Source organism: Corapipo altera, unplaced genomic scaffold (assembly GCF_003945725.1).
Source record: "Corapipo altera isolate COAL_440 unplaced genomic scaffold, ASM394572v1 93, whole genome shotgun sequence".
In the NCBI taxonomy this organism is placed as follows: Eukaryota; Metazoa; Chordata; class Aves; order Passeriformes; family Pipridae; genus Corapipo; species Corapipo altera.
In genome coordinates, this window is record NW_020885000.1 from 938971 (window position 1) to 963436 (window position 24466).

Sequence of the window (24466 nt, forward strand, 5' to 3'; positions counted from 1 at the left end):
TGGATGGAAGCAAGGATGGATGGAAGGGAGAGAAGATAGAAGGAGGGAGAAAAAGAAGGAAGGAAGAAAGGATAGAAGTAAGGATGGATGGGAGGACAGATGGATGGGAAGAAGCATGGATGGGAGGAAGCATGGATGAATGGAAGGAAAAAAGGATGGAAGGAATGATAGATGCAAGTAAGGGTGGATGGGAGGAAAGAGGAGAGCTAGCCTGGCTCGGTGTTTATTGCTGCTGAGAGCATCCTTTCCAGCCCTGGGGTTAGAGCTGACAGTGGACAGCTGTGGCAGCAGGTTGGTCTCTCCAAAAACACCTGTGGATGCCCCAGCATATGCCCGTGGGAGGGGTCAGGCAGGAGCAGGGGCAGCAGTGGCACCCTGGACGCAGACCCCGCAGCCACGGGCCAGTCCGTCCTGTCCTGGGGAACACGAGGGGCAGAGGCGCGGGGGTAACCTGTGTCTGGCTGCAGGGAGTGGAGGCGGCTCGGGGGCACCGAGGGTTTCCCGGCACCTGGTGCAGCAGCCCCCCTCCGGACCGGCCGCACGGGGACCCCAGTTGCCGGTAGGAGCCGGGCCCGCCCATCCAGCGAGGATCCCCCGGGGCCGGTCCGGCTGTGCCGCCGCGGTGCGGGCGGAGCGGACGGGCCCGGCGGTGCCTTTAAGGGGCGGCCGCCGAGGGCTGGGGGCGGTGTTGGTTCTGCGCAGGGCTGGGCAGGGCGCGACGCGGTGAGGCCGAGGCCGAGGCCGGGGCCGGAGACGGAGCTGGAGCTGAGGCCGGGACTGCTCCGCTCCTTCGCAGCCCGCGGCGGGCAGAGGCTGCGGCTGGGCGGGGATGGCGGTGGGCAGCGGGTGACGCGGAGCCGAGCGCGGCGCAGCCCTGCGGCGGGGCCGACCTGGCCATGGGGTTCCTGCATCAGCTCCATCTCCTGCTTTGGAAGAACGTGACGCTGAAGCGGCGCAGCCCGGTGAGCGGGGGCGGGGGCCGGGGGGCCCTGCAGCCCCGGGGGGCGAGGTCGGGCCCCCGGCGGGGATAGTGCCGGGGGCTCCCCGGGATGTTCCCCCATCCTCTGGCCCTGCGGTGTCCGCTTGCTTGGGGCCGCCCGTGCACGAATCCCTGGAACGTCAGGAGCACCCCGGCGGCCGACACCGCGGCCTCGGGCCCGGCGCGCCCCCCGTGCGGCCACAACAGTTGGGGCTCCCCCGCCCCGCTCCCATCCCATGTCCGTGGAACCCCCCGGGCCCGCAGGAGCCCGAGGCCGGATGTCGCCCCCCCTCCCCGAGTGGGATCGCTCCCTTTCATTCATCCCCGCTACCTGCCGCCTATAAATAGGTTCCCAACCCATATGTGGGTCGGAGCCGCCTCTCTTCCGTGGGCTGGAGAAGAGCTGCGCGTCGTAGGGCTGAGGGTCGGGGGACTGGTATGTGTCTTCCCCAGGGGGGTAGGAGGGGCGAGGTGGCACCAGCTGTGCTGGGGCCGCGGGGTCACACTGCCGGCCCCCCGAGGCAGGGCCAGGGGTCCGGTCAGGGTGTGGGGCCGCGGCCCGAGGGAGCCAGTTATTTTTAGCAGGTGGGGGAAGGGAGCGAGCTGCTGCTTCCAAGCTGGCATCGCTCTCCTCTTCCCCTACTAAATATCCCGCAGGCCCAATCCTGATCTTCCTCACTGGCAGCCTCCAGCACCAGACTCCCTGTGTCCTGATGGCCGAAGCACTAGAGACCCTCGGGACAGGAGCAAGGCCGGGCCTGGTGCTGCAGGCAGGTTCTCCTGCACGGGCAGCCTTGGCGCCCCCAAAATGCATGAGGGGGGGATGATACTCTTTGGCTGAGTCATTGCCTCTCACCCTGAGCAGAGCTGCGTGGCCTCATTGGGAGACTGCCCCAGACGCCTGCCCTCGAGGGCAAGCAGGCTGGCACAGCTAGGCTGTGACATGTGCTGGCTAACCCAGTCCTGGCTGCTATGTCCATTGGGTTACAGATTGGGGGTGCACACAGCTTTTAGGAACCTATTTGTCTGTGACCCTCCCCAGTCCTGTGGGCAGCATGGAGGTGCAGCGCAGGAGGCTGTGGTTGGAGGATGAGGAGCCCAGGCCCCGTCACCTCCATGTGCGTGGACCATCACTGGAGTGCCACTGCTGCAGGCAGGGTGGCAGGGTAAGGAGCAGCCCCTCCTTGCCCATCCAGCAATGCCACATGTGGATGGGGCATGCGGGGGACCAACTGTGTGCCAGGGTGAGAGATGGTCCCAGTGCTGCAGGTGCTGATGAATGGATTTCGTGCAGCTCCTGGGACAACCGTGTCCTGTGCGTGTCACCTCTTTCCTTGTGCTCCTGCTGCATGCAAGTTCCAGTCACCTGGTGTCCCTGGATTGTGCAGAGGCCCTCATCCTGCCCATTCCCAGGGGAGCTGTGCCAGCATCCCTGAGCCGAGCTGTCGGTGCTGGGTGGCCAAGGCAGAGCCAGGCCCTGTGCCAGAGCTTGGGAGTGGCTGCGCCTGGCGCTCGGCAGCAGGTTCCCCAGCGCAAGTCTACCTGGCACCGGCCAGAGAAGGATGTTTCACTGAGAGAAAACAGCTTTGCATTCCCCTGGGGTAATCCCGGTGGCTGGGGGGTTGGAGCAGGGAAGGGGGAATGCATAAGCCCCCTCTCTTGGTGGAGGTTCACCCCAGCAGTGTGGAGTTGGGGGTCACTGGACTTCTTCCAGCCTCACAGAGAGAACATGCTGTGTGCCAGCAGCTGCCCACTGGCGCAACCTGGTGCTGCCGAGGGGTCGGTGCCTCACCACCACTCGCTTCGCTCCCGGCAGCATGCAGAGCAGTGGCTGTGGTCCTGTGGGCTGGGGTGGGAAGCAGAGACGCCATATGTTTGGCTGAGGGCTCTGGACTGGGATTTGAGAGCTGGGGCAGTTCCCTGCACTGCCTGTGAGTACTGGCGGCCGGGAGAGTACCCGTCGTCCCAGCACCAGGAGCTGTTCAGGAGCAGGATTGCAGCAAGGTGCAGCCGTGGTTTTGGGACCGACTTTGTTTGCAGGCACTTGACGAAGGCTTGGCCAAGCCACTTGTGGATGCAGTGGCAGTGGGTCCAGGGAGACCTGCAGCATGACCAGGCACTGTCCCGTGGCACTTCTGTCAGGTCTTGTGCCCAGCCTGTGGGAGATATGGACCATGCCTGGTGTGGCTGAGCTGTTCTGGGTGATGCTCTGAGATTTGGCCCTGATTGTGTTCTTCCCAGAGCAGAAGTTCAGGCAGGAACCTCTGGGGTGATAGAGGTCTGAGCAGAACAGTATCAGTGGCCCTGGAGTGCTAATGGCAGCCCTGGCGACTGCCGGCTATGCCTTGGTTCTGCTGGGATGGGAATGTGTTCAGGGGTGGGCTCTCCTATGACTTTGGTATCTGGATATAAAATTACCAGGTACTCTCTCGAAAGTCACCAAAGACACAGTTCAGGATGTTCATGTACCTATCCTCTGCCTGCTCTCTGTGCCCATGCAGTTGGGATGGGCAGGCAGCCACAGCTGGAGCTCCCAGTGATGGTAGTGTGCTGCTGGGTTTGTTGCTGGGTTGGCTGCGGGTTTGCTTGGCCCTGGGGCATTGGCGGGAGGGGGGTCTTCGGAGGAATGGTGAGCAGGAGCTGAGGCTCTGGGTGCTGCTTCAGTGCTGCAGCACATTGGAGGGGCTCCTTGTGGCATGGGCTGTAGTGTGGGGGGTGTAGCAGTGTGGCTGCTCTGGCCTGGTCAGGGTCTGCGCCTTCTACTCCTTGACCCAGAGCCAGAAAGCTCCCTCTGCACAGAGGAGCTGGCCTGGCAGATCTGTCCCTTTCCCTGGCTCTTGGTAGCAGAGCTGGGCAGGTGGGGGGGGTTATTGATGCCTCCAGAAAAAGAAAGGCTGAAACTTGGTGTGCTGGAGGGCTGTAACAGTGCCTCTGCTGGGGCACAGCATCCCTAGGGAACAGTACACCCCATGCCTGTGGCACTGCCAGCTCCTGCTGTTGGGGCTGGGAGGGGGCTGGTGCCGGATCCTGCAGCAGGAATCGGTTGGGTGCTACCCCACTCTGGGTGCTCTTTGGCTCCTCACTGTTTGCAGTGGATGCCGGGAGGGGAAACGCAGATTTGGCAGGGGCATGTCATCCCTATCAGTCCCTGCTGGCTGGGCAGATGGGGGACACCTGTTGCAGAAGCACCTTTCTCTACACTGTGACTGCTGACACGATGCTGTGCTTGGGCCAGGCATCTTGTGCCCTCTGGAACGTGGCCATGTCCCAGTGCCATGTGTCCCCCTCAGCCCAGCACGCTGGTGCCCAGCTGACGTGGTGGGGAGAGCCATGGTGGGTATTCCCTGGGCTCCCGTCTCAGGAGAGGTGTTGGCAAACACCAGCAGGGATTTCCTCCTCCTCCAGCCTCCCCAAGGCAGGACCCCAGGCTGCTGTTCCAAGGCCGCCAGCAGGATGTGAGGGGTGGGGATGTGCCCATGCTGCAGTCAGGGGCTAGTGGGACAGGAGGTGACAGACACAACTGGCAGTGACTAAAGGGGTGAGAGGTGAGAGCTTCCAAGCCTTGGCGGGAGAGGAGTTGGCAGCCCCTGGACCTGCCCTTGTCTGTCTCTATGGGGCAGGGTACCTCAGGGAGCCCTTTTGGGTCCACAGCTGGGTGGTGACCATCAGTGGGTGTCCATGGTCAGGTCCCTCGTGGAATTAGGGAGCTTGGCATAGCCTCATGGGTCTGCCTGGCCAGGGGGCCCGGCTGGCCCCCCCCATCCAGTGCTGATCTCCCAGCAACCATGTCTGCTTCCTGACTGTGGGCAAAAGTGGACGTTCAATGGTGATTAAAGTCCGGAGCCATCAAAAAGTTTAATATATTTCTTCTGCCAGCCTTAAAATGCTGTTGGAAAAGCTGGATCCTGCAGGAGCTGAGCCCCATCCCTTGGGGTTCCTGGGGTCCGGCATTACAAGCAGCACTGGCATGGGCAGAGAGGCTGGCAGGGAGCAGGCAGCAGCTCCTTCCTCCTGGGAGACGTGCAGGCAGACTCTGCCCTGGCAGACTTCTGTCCTCTGGTGGGTACGTGTGGGGTTTTTGGATGCTGAGCTTACCCTAGGCTGTGTGTGGTGCTGCTTCACCTGTGTCCGAGGCTGATAAACCCCTCACAGGTGCCAGGCTACGGGAGAGGGGGGCTGGCATGGCAGGTTTGAGGTTCAGGGGTGTTGCTGGAGTTGCCAACTTGAGGGTCTTAGGGTGGGCCTGCCCAGCACCTGGCTGCCCCTCTGCTGTGCCATGCTAGCTGGAGACCGTGCCTGTGGGCTTCAGGCGTTGCTGGGAGAGGGCAGAAGGGAATTGAGCAGACTTTGGGGTGACGGTGATGGATGCGGAGAGGTGTCTCTGCCTGGCCTGGCTGTCCCCACAAGGGTTGCCAGTGGGATATGAGTGCTGCCACATCCTGGGGACATTGGTGGAGTTGTGCAGTTTTACGTGACCCAGCACCCATGTCCATGCTGACCCTGGCTCCAGCACATATCTCAGCTGCCCCGGTGCTGGCTGGAGGGTGGGCATGGTGGCACCGCTGCGTGAGGCCGGGCTGTTTGCTCTCCCACTGTCCTGTGGTGCTTGTCTGGCCTTTTGACCTGGCTGTGTGGGAGCTGTGTATCCTGACGGGCACCGCTGCCTCTTCCTCAGCCTCCTTGCAGCCCCTCACTCCCATCTGATGGCATGGCAGAGGATGAGTCCAGGTGTTGCACTGCTGTCCTGGTGCTCAGGGAGAGGTGTGTTCCCCTCCAGGGGCCAGTACCCTGCTGTGGCATCCACCCAGCTCTGCCTCCCTGCCAGGGGCAGGGCTGAACACGAGGCCCAGCAAGCACAGGTTATCCTACCGTCCCTAGGGTGGCAGGTGGACACCCAGCACTTGTGCAAACCCAGGCAGCACCTATGGCCTCATCCTGCTCACATCCAAGCAGACTGAGGTGAACATGTGCCAGGGGAGATGGATGGGGTGAATGCCACCACCCAGGAGTTGCCCATGGCCACTCTCACCTGGGCACAAGGACCCCTGGGACCAGTGTCCTATCCTGGGTCCTGCACCTACACCAGGGGATAGATGGGAGGGCGAGGTACATTGGTTGGTGCAGGGTGTGGCCAGCTACTGGCAGGTACTGACCTCTCTCATCTCCCTAGCCCTACCTGCTGGGAAGCATTTTCTTCCCAGCTGCCTGGCCTCTCCCCACATCCTCGCTTCCTCACACAATCCCAAAATGTCCACCAGGGTCCTGTGCCTGCAGGCAGGGACCCCATTGTCCCCAGGCTGTGCTGGTGCTGGGTGTCCCTGCTGTGTGCCTCTCGGGGGGGGGGGGACTGAGGCTCCCTTGGGGCCCTGCTGTGTGCTGGTGCCTCTGCCGCACTGTGGGTGTGGGGCAGCCCTGGCCTCACCACCCTTGGGAAGCCTCCATTGGGGCAGCCCTGGGGACCAGGGGGTAGGATCAGTCCCAGAGGTGCTGGCTGGGGAGCGCCCCTCTTCTGCCTTGTCAGCCTGTTGCCTTGTCACTCTGGGTGCTAAAGGTGGGGGACAGCCTGCCCTGGCACTGGTGTATGTGGCAGTGCAGGAGGGGATGGGGACAAGGGACATCTCTGGGGATGGAGATGAGCAAAAGGTCAATGACCCCCATCAAAAAAATAAGTAACAACAAGCAGGTTCCTGCTGCTGCCACCAAGGACAGTCCTCATGGGAGCCTGGTACAGCCCAGCATGGGTGTGGGGGGATGGTTCCCCTGGTGCCTGGGCACAGAGACCCCATTGTGTGCCTGGTAAACAGGCAGGGGGTGGGGGCAGGCAGCCAGGAGGACAGAGTAGGGGCCATGGGACAGCAGTGTGGGTCCCCTGCTACCCCACCTCGTACAGAAACAGTGATGCCAGGGACTGTTCCTGGGACTAGTGGTACCAGAAAGATGGGAATCCCCTGGCACTGCTCCTGGGGCATTCTCCATCCCCTCCAGCCCTTCTTCCTCTGGTCTCTACCTCCCCAAAATCAGGAGCTCTGGGGTGGTGAGGGCAGCGTGGGGTGGATATCATGCTCATCCTACAGCAGCAGCACTGTGGCCATGTGCCAGCAGGGACCCAGGTGTGGGTGTCCCTCTGCTCACCACTGACTGGGGCTACTCTGACTTTCTTGACAGAATGTTGGCAGCCCCTGGGTGAGCCAGCATAGAGGTGGCACTGGAGATAGAAGGGCCTGACCCTGGCACATGTTGCCAGTTACATCCTTCCAGGCAGCTCCTGCCATGTTAAAACCCACTTTGCCCACCTCGCTGGCTTGCCCCTTGGCAGTGGATTACTGGTGGGAACCTGGTGGAGGTGTGGGTGCTGTGGGGAGCACCTTCCTGGCGGTGGAGCTGGGCCCTGCCTTGCCCTGCCCATGGTGGCAGTAGGTTTCAGGGTCTCAGTGCCTGCCTTGGGTCTGATCTGGCCCTGGAGCAAGGGGAAGTTGGCTCACCTCACACTATTTCTCAATTTCCCCACCTGCAGTAAATCCCCCACACTGGGCAGTGGGGCCGTGACGCATCTGGGCACTCTTGGTGCAAAGTGGCAGCAGCTGCACTGGCACCATGCCCGGTGCCCACTCCTGCTGGCTGAAGGCTCTGATACCCATCCCCAGGGCCTCTGGGCACAGAGCCCAGCCTGGGCTTCCTGAGCCACTGTGGCCAGGGATTCCTGGGGATCTGCTGTGATTTACCTTATGCCGCCAGTGGAAATCCTGTGCAGCTGGAGCCTTTTATGGGGGTACCAGGGCACACACCACTTGCACCTGGAGCTGGTGCCAAGGCCTGGCTGAACTGGAGGTCTGCCCCCTGCTAGGACTCATGTATGGGACCTGGTGGGACTCAGGGGTGGCACAAGTGGCAGGGGGACATGAGATGCCAGACAGCTCCAGGCTGTGAGGGCACAGGCTGTTCAGGACTTGGGGTCATGTCTGTGGGCAGCCCCAGCTGCGGTGGCCCATCGAGGCTGGGCTCAAGCCCTGGCACCCCATTTGCACTGCTGGAGGAGGGATCCGTCCTGTCTGTGCACCCTCCCATGTCCTGCAGTGCCCCAGGCAGGTTGCAGGCAGGAGATCGTAGGGTGCCCAGGAACCTGTTTGCCTCTGGCTGAGCTGTGACAGTGCCACACTGCACCAGGATACGGGGACCCCTGTCCTGCCCGCCCTCCTCCCTGGCAGCTGAGTTCTGTCCTTAAGTGTCATGATCCCTCTGCTCTGTGTCATCCCCAGTGGGTGCTGGCCTTTGAGATCTTCATCCCCCTGGTGCTCTTCTTCATCCTCCTGGGGCTGCGGCAGAAGAAGCCAACCATCCCTGTGAAGGAAGGTGAGTGCCAGTGAGGCGGTGCCTGGGGTACTCCTACACTTGAGGGCACCCTGATGCTCTGGGGAGGTGTTCCAGTCCCCTGGTGACAGCCTGGAGATGGGGGGAGGACCCAGAGAGGCCTTTTGAGGGACATAGCACTGGGCAGGGGCTGCAGCCAAGAGTGGGTAGGGCAGACATGGCAGGTGGATCTGTCCCAGCCTGGGGGACTCCCCTGGGAGTGGCAGCACCAACCAGCCTGTGGCTGCCATTGGCAGGAAAGTTTTGTGGGAGGAAGGGTGACCTGGACAGTGCTGGGACAGCCAGGTATTTGAGGAGCAGCCAGAGTTGCTCCTGGAAGGACTCCCCAGCAGCAGGGAAAATGTCCCACGGGAATCCCTGTGCCTGGGGAGCTCAGGGGCCCGGCAAGGTGACACACTGATGAGACTGGAGGTGGGGACTCCTGGAAAAGTCCAGCCAGAGCTCTGGCCAGGGCACTGGACTCCACTGCCCTCAGGCTGTGCTGCTGGGAGGAGGTGGCAGAGTGGAGCTGCCAGCTCTCCAGGGCCCATGGGATGCCTACCTTGTTGAGTGCCCTGGCACAGGTGGCACAGCAGGGCCAGGGGAGATGCTGGGTACTGGAGGTGACCCCAGATAATGATGGTTCAAGCCTGTGTTTCAGCATGTCCCAGCGAGGGAGAGCCCAGCGGCCAGTGCGGTCCGGCTGCAGCGGGCACTGCCCGGGTTCCTGTCCCAGTGCTGATGTGCGCTCTGTGTTTTGTGGTTTTTGGTTTGATTTTTTCATTCTTTTTTGCTCATGTTTTCTTTTTCTTTCCCACCATCTCCCCTGCCCGCCTGCCCTTCATGCCTCTACTGCATGCGCCAGTCTGTAAGTTGGTGGGGTGGGTGGACGCTTCCCCCCCTTCCCTTGCCTGTGCCGGCCTTGTAGTCTGGGGAGAAAGAGCCTGATTTAGATCAACTCGCTCTGGCCTAATTCACACCTCTGTAACCCTCTTGCCTTCCTCTGCAGCTGGTGAAGATGAGCTTGGGCAGCACAGCATGGCCCCTGCCTGCTCCTCCATAGGGGCTGACCAGTTGTGGTGGTGTCCCCCCTGTGTGGATGGTGCTGGGTTCCCCAGGTGCTGGTGCCACTGGTGGCCATGTCCTCAGCCTCCTGGGCTCTCCAGGCCAGGTGGAGGCTTGTCCTACCCCTTCTTCTCACCTCCTTACTGGGTGCTGTCTTGCCAGATCACCAAAGGGCTTGGGGTGGCTCCCACCCCAGCACCACCACTAGGTCCCTGTCTTGGCCCCTTGTGGGTGGGACAAGCTGGGATGTGGCACTTCTAGGAGCCTGGAGGCCTGCAAGATGCCACCCATGCACTGACTTTGTCACCAAACCGTGGCATGGCCACCAGTGTGGGTCCCACTACCCTAGCAGGCTGCTGGCCTGTCCCATACTGCGCCTGTCCATGCCCTGGGCCGTCCCTTGTCCCTGCCAGAAGCCCATCTTCACCAGCCCCTGCCCATCGTGGCTGTGCTAACAGCACTGACCCGCCTCTAACCAAAGGGCCACCAGCTGGGGTGGTGAGAGCAGGGTCCCTGCTTGGCACTGCCTGGTGATGACCTCTGGTCCCCTCATTGGGCAGGGCTGTTCTGGGCTTGCCCTGCCCCAGGGGAGGACGTGGGAACGTCCCAGTAGAGACAATAGCTCAGTGCCAGTGGAGGGGGGAAGGTTTACCTGCCCCTTGCTGCTCCTTGTTTCTTCCATCTTCCCCCTGCATGTCTCCATTTTCACCCACCTCCAGCCACCACATGTCAGGGCAGCCGGACTGGGGGGAGGCTGCGGGCTCTGGGAGCTCCATTTTCCCTGTCGTATTCTTCCTCACCTTCCTCTGGAGATCTGCCAGTGCCTCTGAGGTTACTAACAGGAAGGGCCGGGAGCCTGGAGGAGGTTGGTGGCCATCCTGGGGGCAAACAGCAGAAGTTGGCATTGTCCTAGGGCTTGAGGGACCCATCACCCAGGGCAGGCTGGGTGGGAGCAAGAGGGCTGGAGCCAGGATGGCAGGAGCTGCCTGCAGCCCCACAGGGCAGCCAGCCAGGAAAGCCCTGGTAGAAAAGCTATCGACTTCTGACCATGGCCGCCAGCCTCCCGTGGACTCGCAGACCCTGGCGCGTGCTTCTCTGAACCAAGTGTCTGTTTCTCTGGTGGCCCCCTCCCCCTCCCTGCCTTTCCTCCCCCGACTCGCACCTTCCCTTGGACTCTTCTGCTCTCTTGCTGGCTCCAGCTTTCTATACGGCGGCTCCACTCACCTCAGCCGGGATCCTGCCCGTCATGCAGTCCCTGTGCCCTGATGGCCAACGTGATGAGTTTGGCTTCCTGCAGTACTCCAACTCCACGTGAGTCCTGCTCTTGCCATGTGCTTCCCATCCCACCCTGCACGCTACCGCATGCTCTTGCACATAGCCTGCCCCTTCCCATGTTGCTGCTGCAGCCCTGGGGGTGAGACACAAGCTCGTGTCCCCCAAAGTGCTTGGGTGCAGACCACCATGTCCGTGGGGTGAAGGGAACACCTCAACCCATTCCACTGCTGGTTCCTGAGTGCTCTGTGCTGGGAGGAGGATGGAGGTGGCCCCTGTGGACACCTCAAGGCATTGGGGCTCTACTGTGCTCTAGCACACTGGATTCAGTGTGCAGGCAAGGGCAGTGGTGCCCCATTTCAAGCACCACTGCTACCCCCTTCCCCTGAGGGGCTCATCCCCCCCCTGAACTCTGGGGAAGGTGTCCCCATCCCTCTGTCCCTAAAGCCAGGGCGGTGCTGGGCTCTTGCAGGGTGACGCAGCTCCTGGAGCACCTCAGCGAGGCAGTAGAGCAAAGCAGCCTCTTTGACCCACGGCACCCGGGGCTGGAGGAGGAGCTGGAGTCACTGCGCCGGCACCTAGAGGCCCTCAGCAGCTCTGAGCCCAGCTCCATGGAGACCCACTTCAGCAGCCAAACAGGTGAGCTGTGCCCTGCCTGCCCCTGCTGCCTGTGTGGGCAGGGACAGAGGTGCCAATCTGCCTGGCATCCAGCGATGCGATGGTGTGTGGCAGTGCCCTGCCACTGTCCTGCATCACTGTGTTGGGCAGGGCCAGCTGTGGTGCCACACCGTGTCCCTGATGCTTGTGGGCTGCTCTGACCCCCTCCCCTGCTCTTTCCCAGGGTCCGGTTTCACACTGGCATGGGCAGCCAAGGACCAGGGCGAGCTGCAGCGCTTCCTGATGCAGAACATGTCCCTTCCCAACAGCACAGCCGAGCTGCTCCTGGGCTCCAGCATTGACCTGCAGGAGGTGGGTGACTGCCAGGCTTTGCAGAAGTCTGTGCTGCCTCATGAATGGCATATCCTGGCCTGGACTGAGCCCCGACCATCAGACCCACGGGATGGTGGCCAGTAGGCACCCAACTGGGATTTATCCTACCCTGCTACCCTGTGCCAGGGCCTTGCTGGGCAAGCAAGTGCCTCTGCTCCCAGCACACCTGGCAGCCCCACTCCCATCCTGGTGCAGGTGTACCGCCTGTTTTTTGGTTCCTTTCCTTTGGTACCTGATGAGACCCATGAGCGAGACCTGCGGGATGGATTTGGTGCCGGCGAGAAGATGACGTGGCTGGAGGTGAGGAGTGGTGCTGCATGCAGGGAACATGGTAGGGCAGAGCCCATCCTCTTGTCCCATCCACATCCCACCACGGAGACATCTGGGGGTATCTGTCCCAATAGAGGGGCTGTGATGGGACCTTGTCAGGGGGCAGAGCAGGAGCAGGGATGATTGGGGTTCATCCCAGTGCTGCCACCAGTTCCCTCAGTGCTACGAGGCGCAACAGTGCCTGTGCCTAGGTTTACCATTGCAGTGGGGGATGGCACTGCCTGAGCACTGGCTGTGGAGGGAGCAAGGGGAGATTGTTCCCTCCGTGCGGCTAAGGTGCAGGGAACCCCTGCACTTTGCATCTGCACACTTTTTCTTCCCCTCCCCATGGAGACCTTGGGTGCTGTGGGGCTGTTCACGTATGCCTGGGGACTTAGGGAGCCCCCACCCCACCAACCATCCCTGTTTTTCCTCTTGCAGAAGAGCCTCCCCAGTGGCTGGAGGAGCCTGCGGGAAGGGCTGGTTCACAGGGCGCTGCGGGACCCCATGGCAGCCTCACGCCGGCCGGCACTGCTCCGCATGCTCTCCCAGGCCCTGGGCCTCGCCAGCGCCGCCATGGCACCCACTGCCCCTGACAGCCCCCAGGCCTTCATCACTGAGATGGAGGTGAGCACCCCGTGGGGCAAGCTGGGCTGCTCTGCCAGAGCAGGCACTGCAGCACTGTTCCCACAACTTCCTGCCCTGTAGGGTGTCCTCTTCACTGGGCCAGTGCTGGAGCAACTGACATGTGAGCAGAGCCCGGGGGGGGCTGCGCCGCCTCTTGCGCGTGGCCCCTGGGCAGCAGCCACTGCTGGCGGCGTACCGGGCACTGGCCTGCAATGGCAGCCAGGCCACCCGCCGGGAACGCTTTGCCCAACTGGCCACCGAGCTCCGGGAGCAGCTGGACACCCCCAAGATCGTCAGCAAGGTGAGAGCTGGGCAGGTGGGGCGACCTGGGGGCAGAGATGAGTCTTGGGCAGGGTTTCTACTCACCCGGGGAGGTGTTGGGGCAGAGGGCTCTGTTACATGGCCTGGCCTCTCCTGGTCACCCCTCTCCATGACACAGATGATTCCTCCTCTAGCACCCACTTGGATACTGCCTGTCGGGTGGGGCTGCGTGTTCCCAGCATCCTTCAAGGTGTCCCTGCAGGCTTCTCTACCCAGGACTGGCAATGCCCTTGGTGGCGCAATTCAAGGCTGTCTCTGAGGTTCCCCTTCTAGTCCCACCCAAGTCTGATGCATCCTTTACAGTCACAGAGGGCCGCCTTCCTGTCTTGAGTGACATCTTGTGTACCTCAATACATCCCTGCCAGCATTTGCCACCACTCCCACTGCCTGATAGCCACGGATGCACAGTGATGAGTCCAGGGCCCTAGCTAGGCACAGCTCCAACCTTTTAACCAAGAAAGTGCCACTGCTTGGGGTCTCCATTGTTTCCCTCCTGCTTGACCCCGTTGCCCCAACAGTGGGTAACTCCTTGTCCACTCATCCTTGCAGCTGAAGCTGGATGAGGTAAACAACACAGCTACCCAGCACCGCCTCCGTGCCCTCCTTGAGGACCTGGTGGAGATGGAGAAGGTTCTCCGGGACATGGACATCCTCTCAGCACTGGCCAAGCTGCTGCCCAGGGGAGCCTGTTCCAGCAGGGCCCCGCCACCCACTGCCAACAGCACCAACTGGGCCGGCACCAATGCCACAGCTGGCAATGCCACAGCAGAAGAGGAGGAGGGTGCTGAGGGGGGCCCAACTGGCAGTGACAACCCCCAGGGGCAATTCTCAGCGTTCGTGCAACTCTGGGCCGGGCTGCAGCCCATCCTCTGCGGCAACAACCGGTAGGAATGTTGGGGGATGGCTCCAGGCTCTCCCTGGTCAGGCTGGGGGTGTCACCGCTTGCTGAGCAGGCAGGATGGATGCTGTACTGCATCCTTGTACTGCAGCCAGGGATGCTTCCTGGGTTAGGCAGCACTGTGCAGGCACGGGAACAAGTGTGAAGTCCCCTCATGGGCAGGAGTGGGAGCTGCTTGCAGCAAGGGGTGCTGGGGTTGGAGCAGAGTGGACAGCTTGAGCCCCCTTTGCAGGACGATAGAACCTGAGGCGCTGAAGCAGGGCAACATGAGCTCACTGGGCTTCACCAGTAAGGAGCAGCGGAACTTGGGCCTCCTTGTGCATCTTATGACCAGCAACCCCAAAATCCTGTATGCACCCATGGGCACTGAAGTGGATAAGGTCATCCTGAAGGTGAGTGTGCATAGGCTGGGACCCCCATCCTTCCTCTCCCACCAGTCTTCCTCTGCAGATGGGCTGACTGGCAGGGAAGAGGCTGACTGGCAGACACAGGCAGCCCTGACCCTTGCTGGGGAAGCAGTGCCTGTGGGAGGTGGGCAGGTACCTCTACGGCTGCTAGCCATCCCAGAGAGCAGGAGGCTCCCACCTCTGCCCACTGTGTGACCTTTCCCCGACCACAGGCCAATGAGACTTTCGCCTTTGTGGGAAACGTCACCCACTATGCCAAGGCATGGCTGAACATCTCCCCTGAGATCCGAGCCTACTTGGAAGAGGGCAGGCTGCAGAGGCGCATCCACTGGCTCCAGCAGGTAGGAAGGACAGTGTGGTGAGGACCGACCCTGCCTGGGATTTACTGCCCTGCCAGTGGAGAAGGGGGTGTCCTGCCCCCAGGTACCCTGTAGCTTCTTCATGGGGTGCTTCCTGCTACCCACCTTGCTCTTGTGGAGACTAGTCTGGATCCCTGCATAGGGTGCACACTGTGCCCCATCCCCAGGATGAGCTTTGGGTCCTGCGTGTGTCCATGGAGAGGACAGTGACCTGAGAGGTAACGCATAGTCCAGCTTCTCCCTCCCATGTCTGTCTCAGTTCACTGCTGACCTGCACAAGCACCCAGAGATCCTGAATGTCTCTGACAGCGATGTTCTCCACAACTTCCTCAACGGCAACTTCTCCCTACCCAATGCCAGCATCCTACTCCAGCAACTGGACACTATTGACAATGCTGCCTGTGGCTGGGTCCGCTTCATGGCCAAGGTGAGGTGGTGCCCACCTGTGGGAATGTAGAACCACCCACAACTAGGCTCTGTGGGATGAAAAGGGGCAGATCCACTCAGACCTTAAGAGCATGGGATGGAACCCATGGGGGCATGGGAGAGATAGTGGCTTTTGAGGTGTCAGGAGATTTGGGGTAGATGTCAAGGGTGGAGGTGCCCATACACTGTTCGGGAGCTGTGGGGTGGCTTAGGGGTGGCACATGCTGTACTGTGTGGAGGGTCTGTGTGCTAAACCCATCTTTGGCCTTGGGGTCTCACTGGCCTGCTGGAGTGTGTCCAGGGAAAGGCAACAGAGTCAGGGAAGGGTCTGGAGCACAGGTCTGATGGGGAGCAGCTGATGGAGCTGGGACAGCTCAGCATGGAGAAAAAGAGGCTCAGGGAGAGCTTTATAACTCTCTACCATTACCTGGAAGGAGATTGTAGCCAAATGGGAGTTGGTCTCTTTTCCCAGGTGACAAGTGGCAGGACAAGAGGAAACAGCCTCATGCTGTGCCAGGGCAGGTTTACTTTGGATATTATGGAAAATTTCTTCACTGGAAGGGTAGTCAGGCATTGGAACAGGCTGCCCAGGGCAGCGGTACTATCCCTGAGAGTGTTCAAAAAGTATGTGAATTTGGCACGTGGGCACATGGTTTAGTCCTGGGCTTGGCAGTGCTTGTGTTACTGGTTGGACTTGATGATCCAATCTTAGTGATTCTGATCCCCTCCCACTAGGTCAGCGTGGACATCTTCAAAGGCTTCCCAGATGAGGAGAGCATTGTCAACTACACACTGAACCAGGCCTACCAGGACAATGTCACGGTCTTTGCCAGTATGTCCCTGGGAACCAACCCCTTTGCAGGGGTCCCTGAAGCCATGTACTTCTCCAGCCATGCCCAGGAGCCATTGGCTTTGGGACGTGGCTCCCTCGATGCATGCGTTGGGTGGGTGAACAGGCTGAACATCTCACAGTGCCCCTCCTCTGCTCCAGGCTGAGCACTGCTGGATGCAGCACCCTGCTGTTGTCCCGGCTTTCCCACTGCCACTGCCTGCTGTCCACATGCCCTTGCATCCCGTGGGGGTCTCACATCCCGGGGCCATGCCACCCTTCTAATCTGTGGCAGCCCGTACAGTGTCCTTGGTTGGGACATGCTGAACCCTTCCCCATCCCCGTGGGCTGGCCAATGTGGCTGTCCCTTGGTGGACTCCCTGCCTTTCCTGCTGCCTGCAGGTGTCATCTTCCAGACCAACAGGGATGGCTCACTGCCCCCCCACATCATGTACAAGATCCGGCAGAACTCCAGCTTCACAGAGAAGACCAATGAGATCCGACGGGCATACTGGCGGCCTGGCCCCAACACTGGTGGCCGCTTCTACTTCCTCTATGGCTTCGTCTGGATCCAAGGTAAGTGTCAGCACCCTGCCACAGCTGCCCATGTCCCTGACCCCTGCCCACTCAGTCTGACCTCTCCCCCTCCTCCACAGACATGATGGAGCGCGCCCTCATCAACACATTTGTTGGCCACGACGTGGTGGAGCCTGGCAACTATGTACAGATGTTCCCATACCCATGTTATACTCGGGACGAGTGAGTAACACCCACCTGCAGGACTTTTCCCCTCCCCCTTTGCAACCAGGACACTTCAGCTCAGAGAAGGGGACGAGTTTGGGGGCCTGAAAGATTAGTGACATTAGGAGTGATAAGCAACTAGTTAAGCCAGTTCCTTAGACCACCAGGCTCAGGAAGGTGGTGGAAATTAAAGGGATGGCACGTGGGTCTCCTGGTGATTATGGATCACGGTGGTCTGGAGACAGCACCTGGAGAAGTCCCAGAGCCACCAGTGCTCCTGGACAGGAGGGTGGAGAGGACCTCATCCACACCAGGGTGGGCAGGGCCCTGGACTGAGCCTGCAGCTGCTACCTGCCTGCCTACCAGCCAGGACAGTGGATTGTCCTGTGGGCTCACTGGAGAAGCTCATTCAGGGCACTGAGGAGGTGCTGGACTGGGGACTGGTTGTCCCTGAGCAGGGGGAGAGCCCCTCCATAATCCTATGCCCCGGGGTCTCCCTGGATCTCTGCAGCGCTGCCATGATCCAGCTCTCTCCTCTCTTCCTCTACCTCGCCAGCTTCCTCTTTGTCATTGAGCACATGATGCCCCTGTGCATGGTGATCTCCTGGGTCTACTCAGTGGCCATGATGATCCAGCACATTGTGACTGAGAAGGAGCATCGCCTGAAAGAGGTGGGGATGGTGGGAGAGATATCTGGGGAGGAGTGGGTGTCTTTGAGCTCTACATTCTATGCTGTGCCCCTGGTCACCTTCCCTGTGTCTCTGGGTCACATGACCTGGGGCAGATGTAGATCCCAAATCCCTGGACTAAGCTGGTCCTTCTGAGTGTCCCCAACATGAGATGAGTCCTACCCAGCGCTGGAGGAAACTGAGCTCCTTAGCACCCTGGCACAGGGTTCTGTGTCCTGTCTGCTCCCAGCAGCCCCCACGACCCTTCGGTGCTACCCCTTGTTCTCCCAGCCAACTGAGAGTGGCAGCAGGGGCGCGCAGGGTCGGAACAGCCCCACTGAGCAGTTTTGACCTCACAGGTGATGAAGATGATGGGCTTGAACAACGCAGTGCACTGGGTGGCTTGGTTCATAACCGGCTTTGTCCAACTGTCCATCTCAGTCACAGCACTCACTGCCATTCTCAAGTATGGCAAGGTCCTGATGCACAGCGATGTCCTCATCATATGGCTTTTCCTCGCCATCTATGCTGTGGCCACAATCATGTTCTGGTGAGCTGCCCCGTCGAGCACAAGTCCCCCCAGGCAGCTGATTTGAGGAGCCAATTTATCACCTCAACACCACCAAAACTGGATGGTGTGGGGAAAGCCCTGGGGGCGTGGGATCTGAGGTGATGCTGTCCTCCCTTGCAGCTTCCTGGTGTCAGTGCTCTACTCCAAGGCCAAGCTGGCCTCTGCCTGCGGCGGCATCATCTACTTCCTCAGCTATGTGCCCTACATGTACGTGGCCATCCGGGAGGAGGTGGCGCATGATAAGATAACGGCCTTCGAGAAGTGCATCGCGGTGAGTTGGCTGCGGCTGCTGGGGAGATGCTTGGCCCCAACTTTGCCCCATGCATCCCATGTCCAGTGCAAGGCCACCAAGCTGTCACCAAGCCCTGGGCAAGCCTCTGCCTGTATGAACCAACTCTGCTGTGGGGCTTTGGAGGCATCTCCAGAAGGTTTGGTGCCTCTCAGGGCCAGGAGCATCTCCACCCAACTGGGTGGAGCAGCACTGGGTAGGAATTCACCCCAACCTGTTCCTCTGGAGCTGGTCTGTGGTTCCTGCTGACCTCCCATTCCCTCCACCTCTTCACAGTCCCTCATGTCCACCACAGCCTTCGGGCTGGGCTCCAAGTACTTTGCACTGTATGAGGTGGCCGGTGTGGGTATCCAGTGGCACACCTTCAGCCAATCACCTGTGGAAGGAGATGACTTCAACCTCTTGCTGTCCATGATGATGCTGGTTGTGGATGCCGTGGTGTATGGGGTGCTCACATGGTACATCGAGGCCGTGCACCCGGGTACGTGCAGGTAGAGGGGCATGAGGGCACCTCGGACCTTATGGGAGCTCTTTGTTGGGGAACACCTGCCCACATGCCGTCACCCACTGGTGACACCAACAGGTTCCTTGGAGATCTTCAGCTGAGTGTCTCAGTTCAAAGGCCAGCTGTAGAAAAGGTGTCCACAGCTAGGACACTGATCCCCCTTATCCGTCCTCGGGGAGGTGTCTCACCTGCTCCCTTTTCTTTCATCACAAAGCTGAAGCATGAACCAACCCAACCCAAATCCCAAAGGACTGTTTCCTGGCACAGCCCAGCAGCACTGCCTTGAGCCCAGCTGGCTGGAGTGCTCACAGCCTCTACCCCACAGTGGTGACCCTGAGCTGGGGCAACCCCCATGCCTATGGGGACCAGCTCTGCCCTGGCCCTCAGCTGGCCTCTGTGTGGCCCTGGGTGCAGGGTTGGCCCTGACTCCCCGGGGCTGTGGTTGCAGGCATGTTCGGCCTGCCGCGGCCCTGGTACTTCCCTTTCCAGAAGTCTTACTGGCTAGGCAACGGGCGCGTGGAGACCTGGGAGTGGACCTGGCCCTGGTCACACACCACCCGCCTCAGCATCATGGAGGAGGATCAGGCCTGTGCCATGGAGAGCCGGAGGCTGGGTGAGGGCAGCTGGGGGTGACAGTGGGTGGCACAGGGATGGCCCTGGCTCTGCCACAGGGTCTTGCTGTGGCTGTGGACCCCTGTGCTCTTGTTGGGGTAGGATCCTGAGTCAGGCACTGCAGCCTGTCTGAGAGCTGCCACTGTAGTGCAGGAGGGGGTAAGCTGGCAAGAAGCAGAGGGGAAGGAACCAGAAGCCAGCACAGCCACCATGGGATGGAGGCGGGTTGTTTCATACTTCAGGAGCCCTGCTCCAAGCCTGGCTTCCTTGGCTTCTCACCATCCCACTGTCACAGCAGAGGAGACACGGGGCATCGAGGAGGAGCCAACCCACCTCCCCTTGGTTGTCTGCATCGACAAGCTCACCAAGGTCTACAAGACAGACAAGAAACTGGCACTGAACAAGCTGAGCCTCAACCTCTATGAGAACCAGGTCGTGTCCTTCCTGGGACACAATGGTGCGGGCAAGACCACTACCATGTGAGTGCCTGTCTGGGCAGAAAGGGGCCATGTCTCTCTGGCCAGCTGCTGGGGGTGGGGAAAGGGCTACGGGATGTCCCTGCAGAATCCTGTAGCAGCTGGTGCCATACCCAGAGGGTAGCAGTGTGGGGCTGGCACAAACATGGGACAGGCAGCGGGTTCGTGACCCTGTGCTGATGTTGCTCTGCCTGGGGCCCAGCAGATGCTCCCAGAGGTGGTGGTTGGGATCGGGAGCAGATTGAGGAATACAAGCTCCCTCATATTGTTGCCTTTCTCCATCCATTCAGGTCCATCCTCACTGGCTTGTTCCCTCCAACCTCCGGCTCCGCAACCATCTACGGCCATGATATCCGTACAGAGATGGACAAAATCCGGAAGAACCTGGGCATGTGTCCCCAGCACAATGTGCTCTTTGACAGGCTGACAGTGGAGGAACACCTCTGGTTCTACTCACAGCTCAAGAGCATGGCAGAGGAGGAGATCCGCAAGGAGATGGACAAGTAGGCACCCTCCAGCTCCTTTGGCTCCATCCATGCCTTTGGCATGAGTGAGTCTCCTTCCTGCTGGCTGTGCTATTGGGGGCAATCTGGTGGCAGAGATGTCCCCTAGAGCAGCTCCACCAGGTGTTTTCCCACCCTTAAATGTATCAGGCTGTGGAAGCAAGCAGAAGAGGCTCATAGCCTGACAAAAATTGGGCAGTCCCAGTGGCCAAGGGCCACAGGTACCACGTGGGGAAGAGGTGTCATGTGCTCCCCATAAGCACTGAGCACCAATACAGCTCCCCCAGCATGCCTGGTGCTTCTACCCTGTTCCCAGGATGATTGAGGACCTGGAACTCTCCAACAAACGGCACTGCCAGGTGCAGACCCTCTCGGGTGGCATGAAGAGGAAGCTGTCAGTGGCCATTGCCTTTGTGGGTGGATCGCGGGCCGTTATCTTGGATGAGCCCACAGCTGGCGTGGACCCGTATGCCCGCAGGGCCATTTGGGACCTCATCCTCAAGTACAAGCCAGGTGAGTGTAGCTGGGCAGAGCCTGGCATGTTCCTCTGTCCACGGCAGCCCTGGCCCCTCTGCTGAGGCTCTGTGCTGCCGTCAGGGAGGACCATCCTGCTCTCCACACACCACATGGACGAGGCCGACCTGCTGGGGGACCGCATCGCCATCATCTCCCATGGCAAACTCAAGTGCTGTGGTTCCCCACTGTTCCTCAAGAGCACCTACGGTGATGGCTACAAGCTGACGGTGGTGAAGAAGCAGTCAGACGCCAGGAACAGCACAGGTTTGGAGAGCAGCAGGACCCTTTGTTTAGAGGAGTAGGTAGGACCCTTTTTCAGCCCAGGAAAGGAGCGAGAGGTCAACACCCAGGTGTTCCCATCCTGAGTCTTCTTAGGCCATATGGAGGGCAGAGGGGATGGGAGAGGGGTGTAGGAGGTGCCATGACTTCTTCCAGCGGAGCCCTTGGTCAGATCCTGCATGGTGGCATTTGCCTCCAGGTGCTGGTTCTGTCCAGCCTGTGGGTTGCCTACCAAGACATCCAGTGTGGACTACAATGCAGAAGCCCATCCCCAGGTCAGGCAGGGTGACCGGGAAGCTGCCAGCACCCCATGATGGAGGCTGAAGGAGCCCCCATGGCACTGGGTGGTAGGGGGAATGTGGTGGGTCATGGTGGGAGGCCAGGTGTGAAGTGACCGATGGGTGCTGCCCCTCTGCCCCAGAGCCAGGCCAGCCACACAGCCCCCTGGCCCACTCCTCTATCAGCCCCTGCTCTGAGCCCCGCGTCTCCCAGTTCATCAAGAAGTACGTGGCCTCCTGTCTCCTGATCTCGGACACCAACACAGAGCTCTCCTACATCCTGCCCAGTGAGGCTGTCAAGAAGGGCTGTTTTGAGAGGCTCTTTCAGGTACCTGCAGGAGCTGGCAGAGTGGGCAGGCAGGGGGCTGTGGTACTGTGGGCATCTCCTGCCCTCATCACACACCGCTTTCCCCCCACAGCACTTGGAGCAGAGCCTGGAGGAGCTGGACCTCACTAGTTTCGGGCTGATGGACACCACCCTGGAGGAGGTCTTCCTAAAGGTGTCTGAGGAGGACCAGTCTCTGGAGAACAGCGATGTGGGTACGGGTGCTGCGGGGGTTAGCAAGGGGCTGTATGCTCTTCCTTGGCTTGGTGAATGCAGGAGACTCCTCTCCTAAGGGGAGGAGATGTTTCCAGCAGAGCCCATCCCAGCCAAGGGCAGCCAGCCTCTGCTCTGCTCCAGGTTTACTCCCGCCTGCAACAGTGTGCAGCTCTGGAGTCCTCAGCACAGGAAGAACTTGGCCACAGAGATGCTCTGAGGGCTGGAGCACCTCTGCCAGGGAGACAGGCTGAGAGAGCTGGAGGTGTTCAGCCAGGAGAAGAAGAGGGTCTAGGAAGATCTTAGAGCCCCTTCCAGTGCCTAAAGGGAGCTTGAAAAAATTAAAGAGAGGGACTTTATGTGGGCAGATAGTGATAGGATAAGGTGGAATGGTCTTAAACTAAAAGAGGAGAGGCTTAGATTAGATGTTAGGAGGAAATTCTTCCCTTTGAGGGTGGTGAGGACCTGGCACGGGTTACCCAGAGAAGCTGTGGCTTTCCTATCTCTGGAAGCGTTCAAGGCCAGGTTGGATGGAGCTTGAAGCAACCTGGTCTAGTGGAAGATGTCCCTGCACATGGCAGGGTTGTGGAATGAGATGAGCTTTAAGGTCCCTTCCAATGCAAACCAGTCTGTGATTCTGTGATCCATCCCTGCTCCATGCATGCTGCAGTGAAGAGGAGCATGACTGATGGCAGCTCACCTTTTTCATTCCAGATATCAAGGAGTCCAAGAAGGATGCCCTGCAGCCACCCACCCCTGAGCTGGGCCCAAAGCCTGAGGCCAACGGGGAGCCCCTGGCCGAAGCAGCGATGCCAGAGAAGCCCGAGGTGGAGCTCAGCAACCTGGTGACCTGCTCTAAGCTGGCACAGTCACAGGCGTCCCTGCGCTCAGCCTCATCAGTGGGCTCCGTGCGGGGTGACGAAGGTGGGGCTTATTCCGAATTCTTTGGGGATTATGCGCCCCTGTTCGATAACCGGCAGGACCCCGATAACATCAGTCTGCAAGGTTGGTGCCACTGGTGCCCGGCTAGCGGCAGGGGCCAGGGGAGGCACTTGGCTGGGATATGGAGGGTTCACCGGGGCAGGGCAGAGCTGGTCCTGGCCCCACAGGGTATGCGGTTGTGTCCAAGATGGGGGGCTGTGCCTGCTGGGATGAGAGCCCACAGGGAGGGGCCTGATGGTGCATCCACCAACACAGCACCCAGAGAGCCACAGCCTGGGTGGGAGGGCTGGGAATAGGCTCTTCCACCAGTTTGCAACCCCAAACTGGCAGGTAGGGTGTGGGGAGGGGGTCTCGTGCTGAGGCATGGAGTCAGCGGGGGCAGCTGGCATTGGCTCTGCCTCTGCCTCTTGTGGGTCTCCAGTGCCACCTTGCAGACTTGTCCCACTAACATGCCCACTCCCCATACTGGCACCCATTGAGTCTCTCCTCCTGGCCCCTGGGCGCAGCGTCACCTTCCAGCTGGTGGCTTCACCTGCCATACCCTGCCCCAGGTGCAAGGCTCTCCCTTCCTGGATGCTGGGATTGCTGGATATGGAGGGTGCAGACAAGTGCCTCGAGGTTGCTGCTTTAGTCACAGATCCTGTTCTGGGTTATCTCAGCAGCTTTTGTGATTAATTCAGGGATGTGCCACCTTTAACCCCCACCAGAGCTGCTCTGAGCACTGTGATTTGGGCTGTGGGAAGCAGACCCGGGACAGTGCCGTGGCAGAGCTCCCACTACCTTGCTGGGACCCCCACCTATGTCCTGTACCCTGTTCCTGACTGTGCTGACCCTTCACCAGCTGGGAGAGCTGATGGGAAAATGGAGGAGTCCTGCAAAAAAGCACCAATTTAGCTTGGGTTTTTTTAAACTGTTGTCTAAATTTACCATTTGGGGCTAAGAGGAACCTGCCAGCCAGTGGCCTTGCTTCACACCACACTGCTGTTGTGGCTCTGTAGCAGTCAGGGTTGGGTGCTGCCCTGTCCTTTGGGCAGCTGTCCTGGACTGGGTGTCCGGCTCAGCTTTCTGGGAGCCCTGGCAGGTGTGGGAGCAGCTGTGCCAAAGGGCTGATATCACTCTCCCCTCCCCAGAGCACGATGCAGAGGTGGAGGCAGGGCAGGGGAGCTTCAAACTGGAAGGCTCGTGGCTGAAGCTGCGCCAGTTCCACGGGCTGATTGTCAAACGCTTCCACTGTGCCAAGCGCAACACCAAGGCCCTCTTCTCACAGATCCTCCTGCCTGCCTTCTTCGTCTGTGTGGCCATGACTGTGGCCCTCTCCGTGCCCGAAATAGGTGCGTGTGTGCCACCCACCTTCCTGCATGCTGGAGATTACCTTTTCTGCCTGCCCCGGTGTAGCCGATGTGGACACTGGCTGCAGGAGGACAGGGTCAAGGCACAGTCTACCTGTGTGCGGTGGTGCTGTAGGTGTGAGCAGGTTCCTGTCCTTGTCCCCACAGGTGACCTGCCACCCCTCATCCTCTCACCATCACAATACCACAACTACACCCAGCCCAAGGGCAACTTCATTCCTTACGCCAATGAGGAGCGGCATGAGTACCGGTGAGAACTGCCACTGCTGGTGACCAGTATCCTGTGCCCCAGCCCCATCCCTGTCTCCATCCCTGGGACTTCAGGGAGGGTAGGGAGGAATGCAGCCCACAGCTGGCCTGGCACCAGCGC

General features: G+C 60.3%; 1 protein-coding gene across 1 annotated transcript in view; it reads left to right on the top strand.

Annotated features, from left to right (window-relative positions):
• The first annotated feature begins 775 nt into the window (after positions 1 to 775).
• ABCA2 (ATP binding cassette subfamily A member 2) overlaps positions 776 to 24466 on the top strand; it is a 34629-nt gene continuing 10938 nt past the window's right edge. The window contains 31 exon segments of the mRNA XM_027666966.1: positions 776 to 962; positions 8236 to 8329; positions 9192 to 9194; positions 10591 to 10702; positions 11136 to 11302; positions 11505 to 11632; positions 11849 to 11953; positions 12404 to 12589; positions 12671 to 12721; positions 12723 to 12890; positions 13460 to 13794; positions 14041 to 14200; positions 14428 to 14556; positions 14834 to 15001; positions 15736 to 15832; positions 16232 to 16405; positions 16486 to 16588; positions 17127 to 17241; positions 17598 to 17788; positions 17930 to 18080; positions 18375 to 18579; positions 19052 to 19216; positions 19514 to 19694; positions 19982 to 20194; positions 20511 to 20707; positions 20792 to 20974; positions 21411 to 21595; positions 21687 to 21807; positions 22520 to 22810; positions 23878 to 24078; positions 24244 to 24346. Coding sequence (XP_027522767.1) covers positions 897 to 962; positions 8236 to 8329; positions 9192 to 9194; positions 10591 to 10702; positions 11136 to 11302; positions 11505 to 11632; positions 11849 to 11953; positions 12404 to 12589; positions 12671 to 12721; positions 12723 to 12890; positions 13460 to 13794; positions 14041 to 14200; positions 14428 to 14556; positions 14834 to 15001; positions 15736 to 15832; positions 16232 to 16405; positions 16486 to 16588; positions 17127 to 17241; positions 17598 to 17788; positions 17930 to 18080; positions 18375 to 18579; positions 19052 to 19216; positions 19514 to 19694; positions 19982 to 20194; positions 20511 to 20707; positions 20792 to 20974; positions 21411 to 21595; positions 21687 to 21807; positions 22520 to 22810; positions 23878 to 24078; positions 24244 to 24346 — 4748 coding nt within the window. The 5' untranslated portion in view covers positions 776 to 896.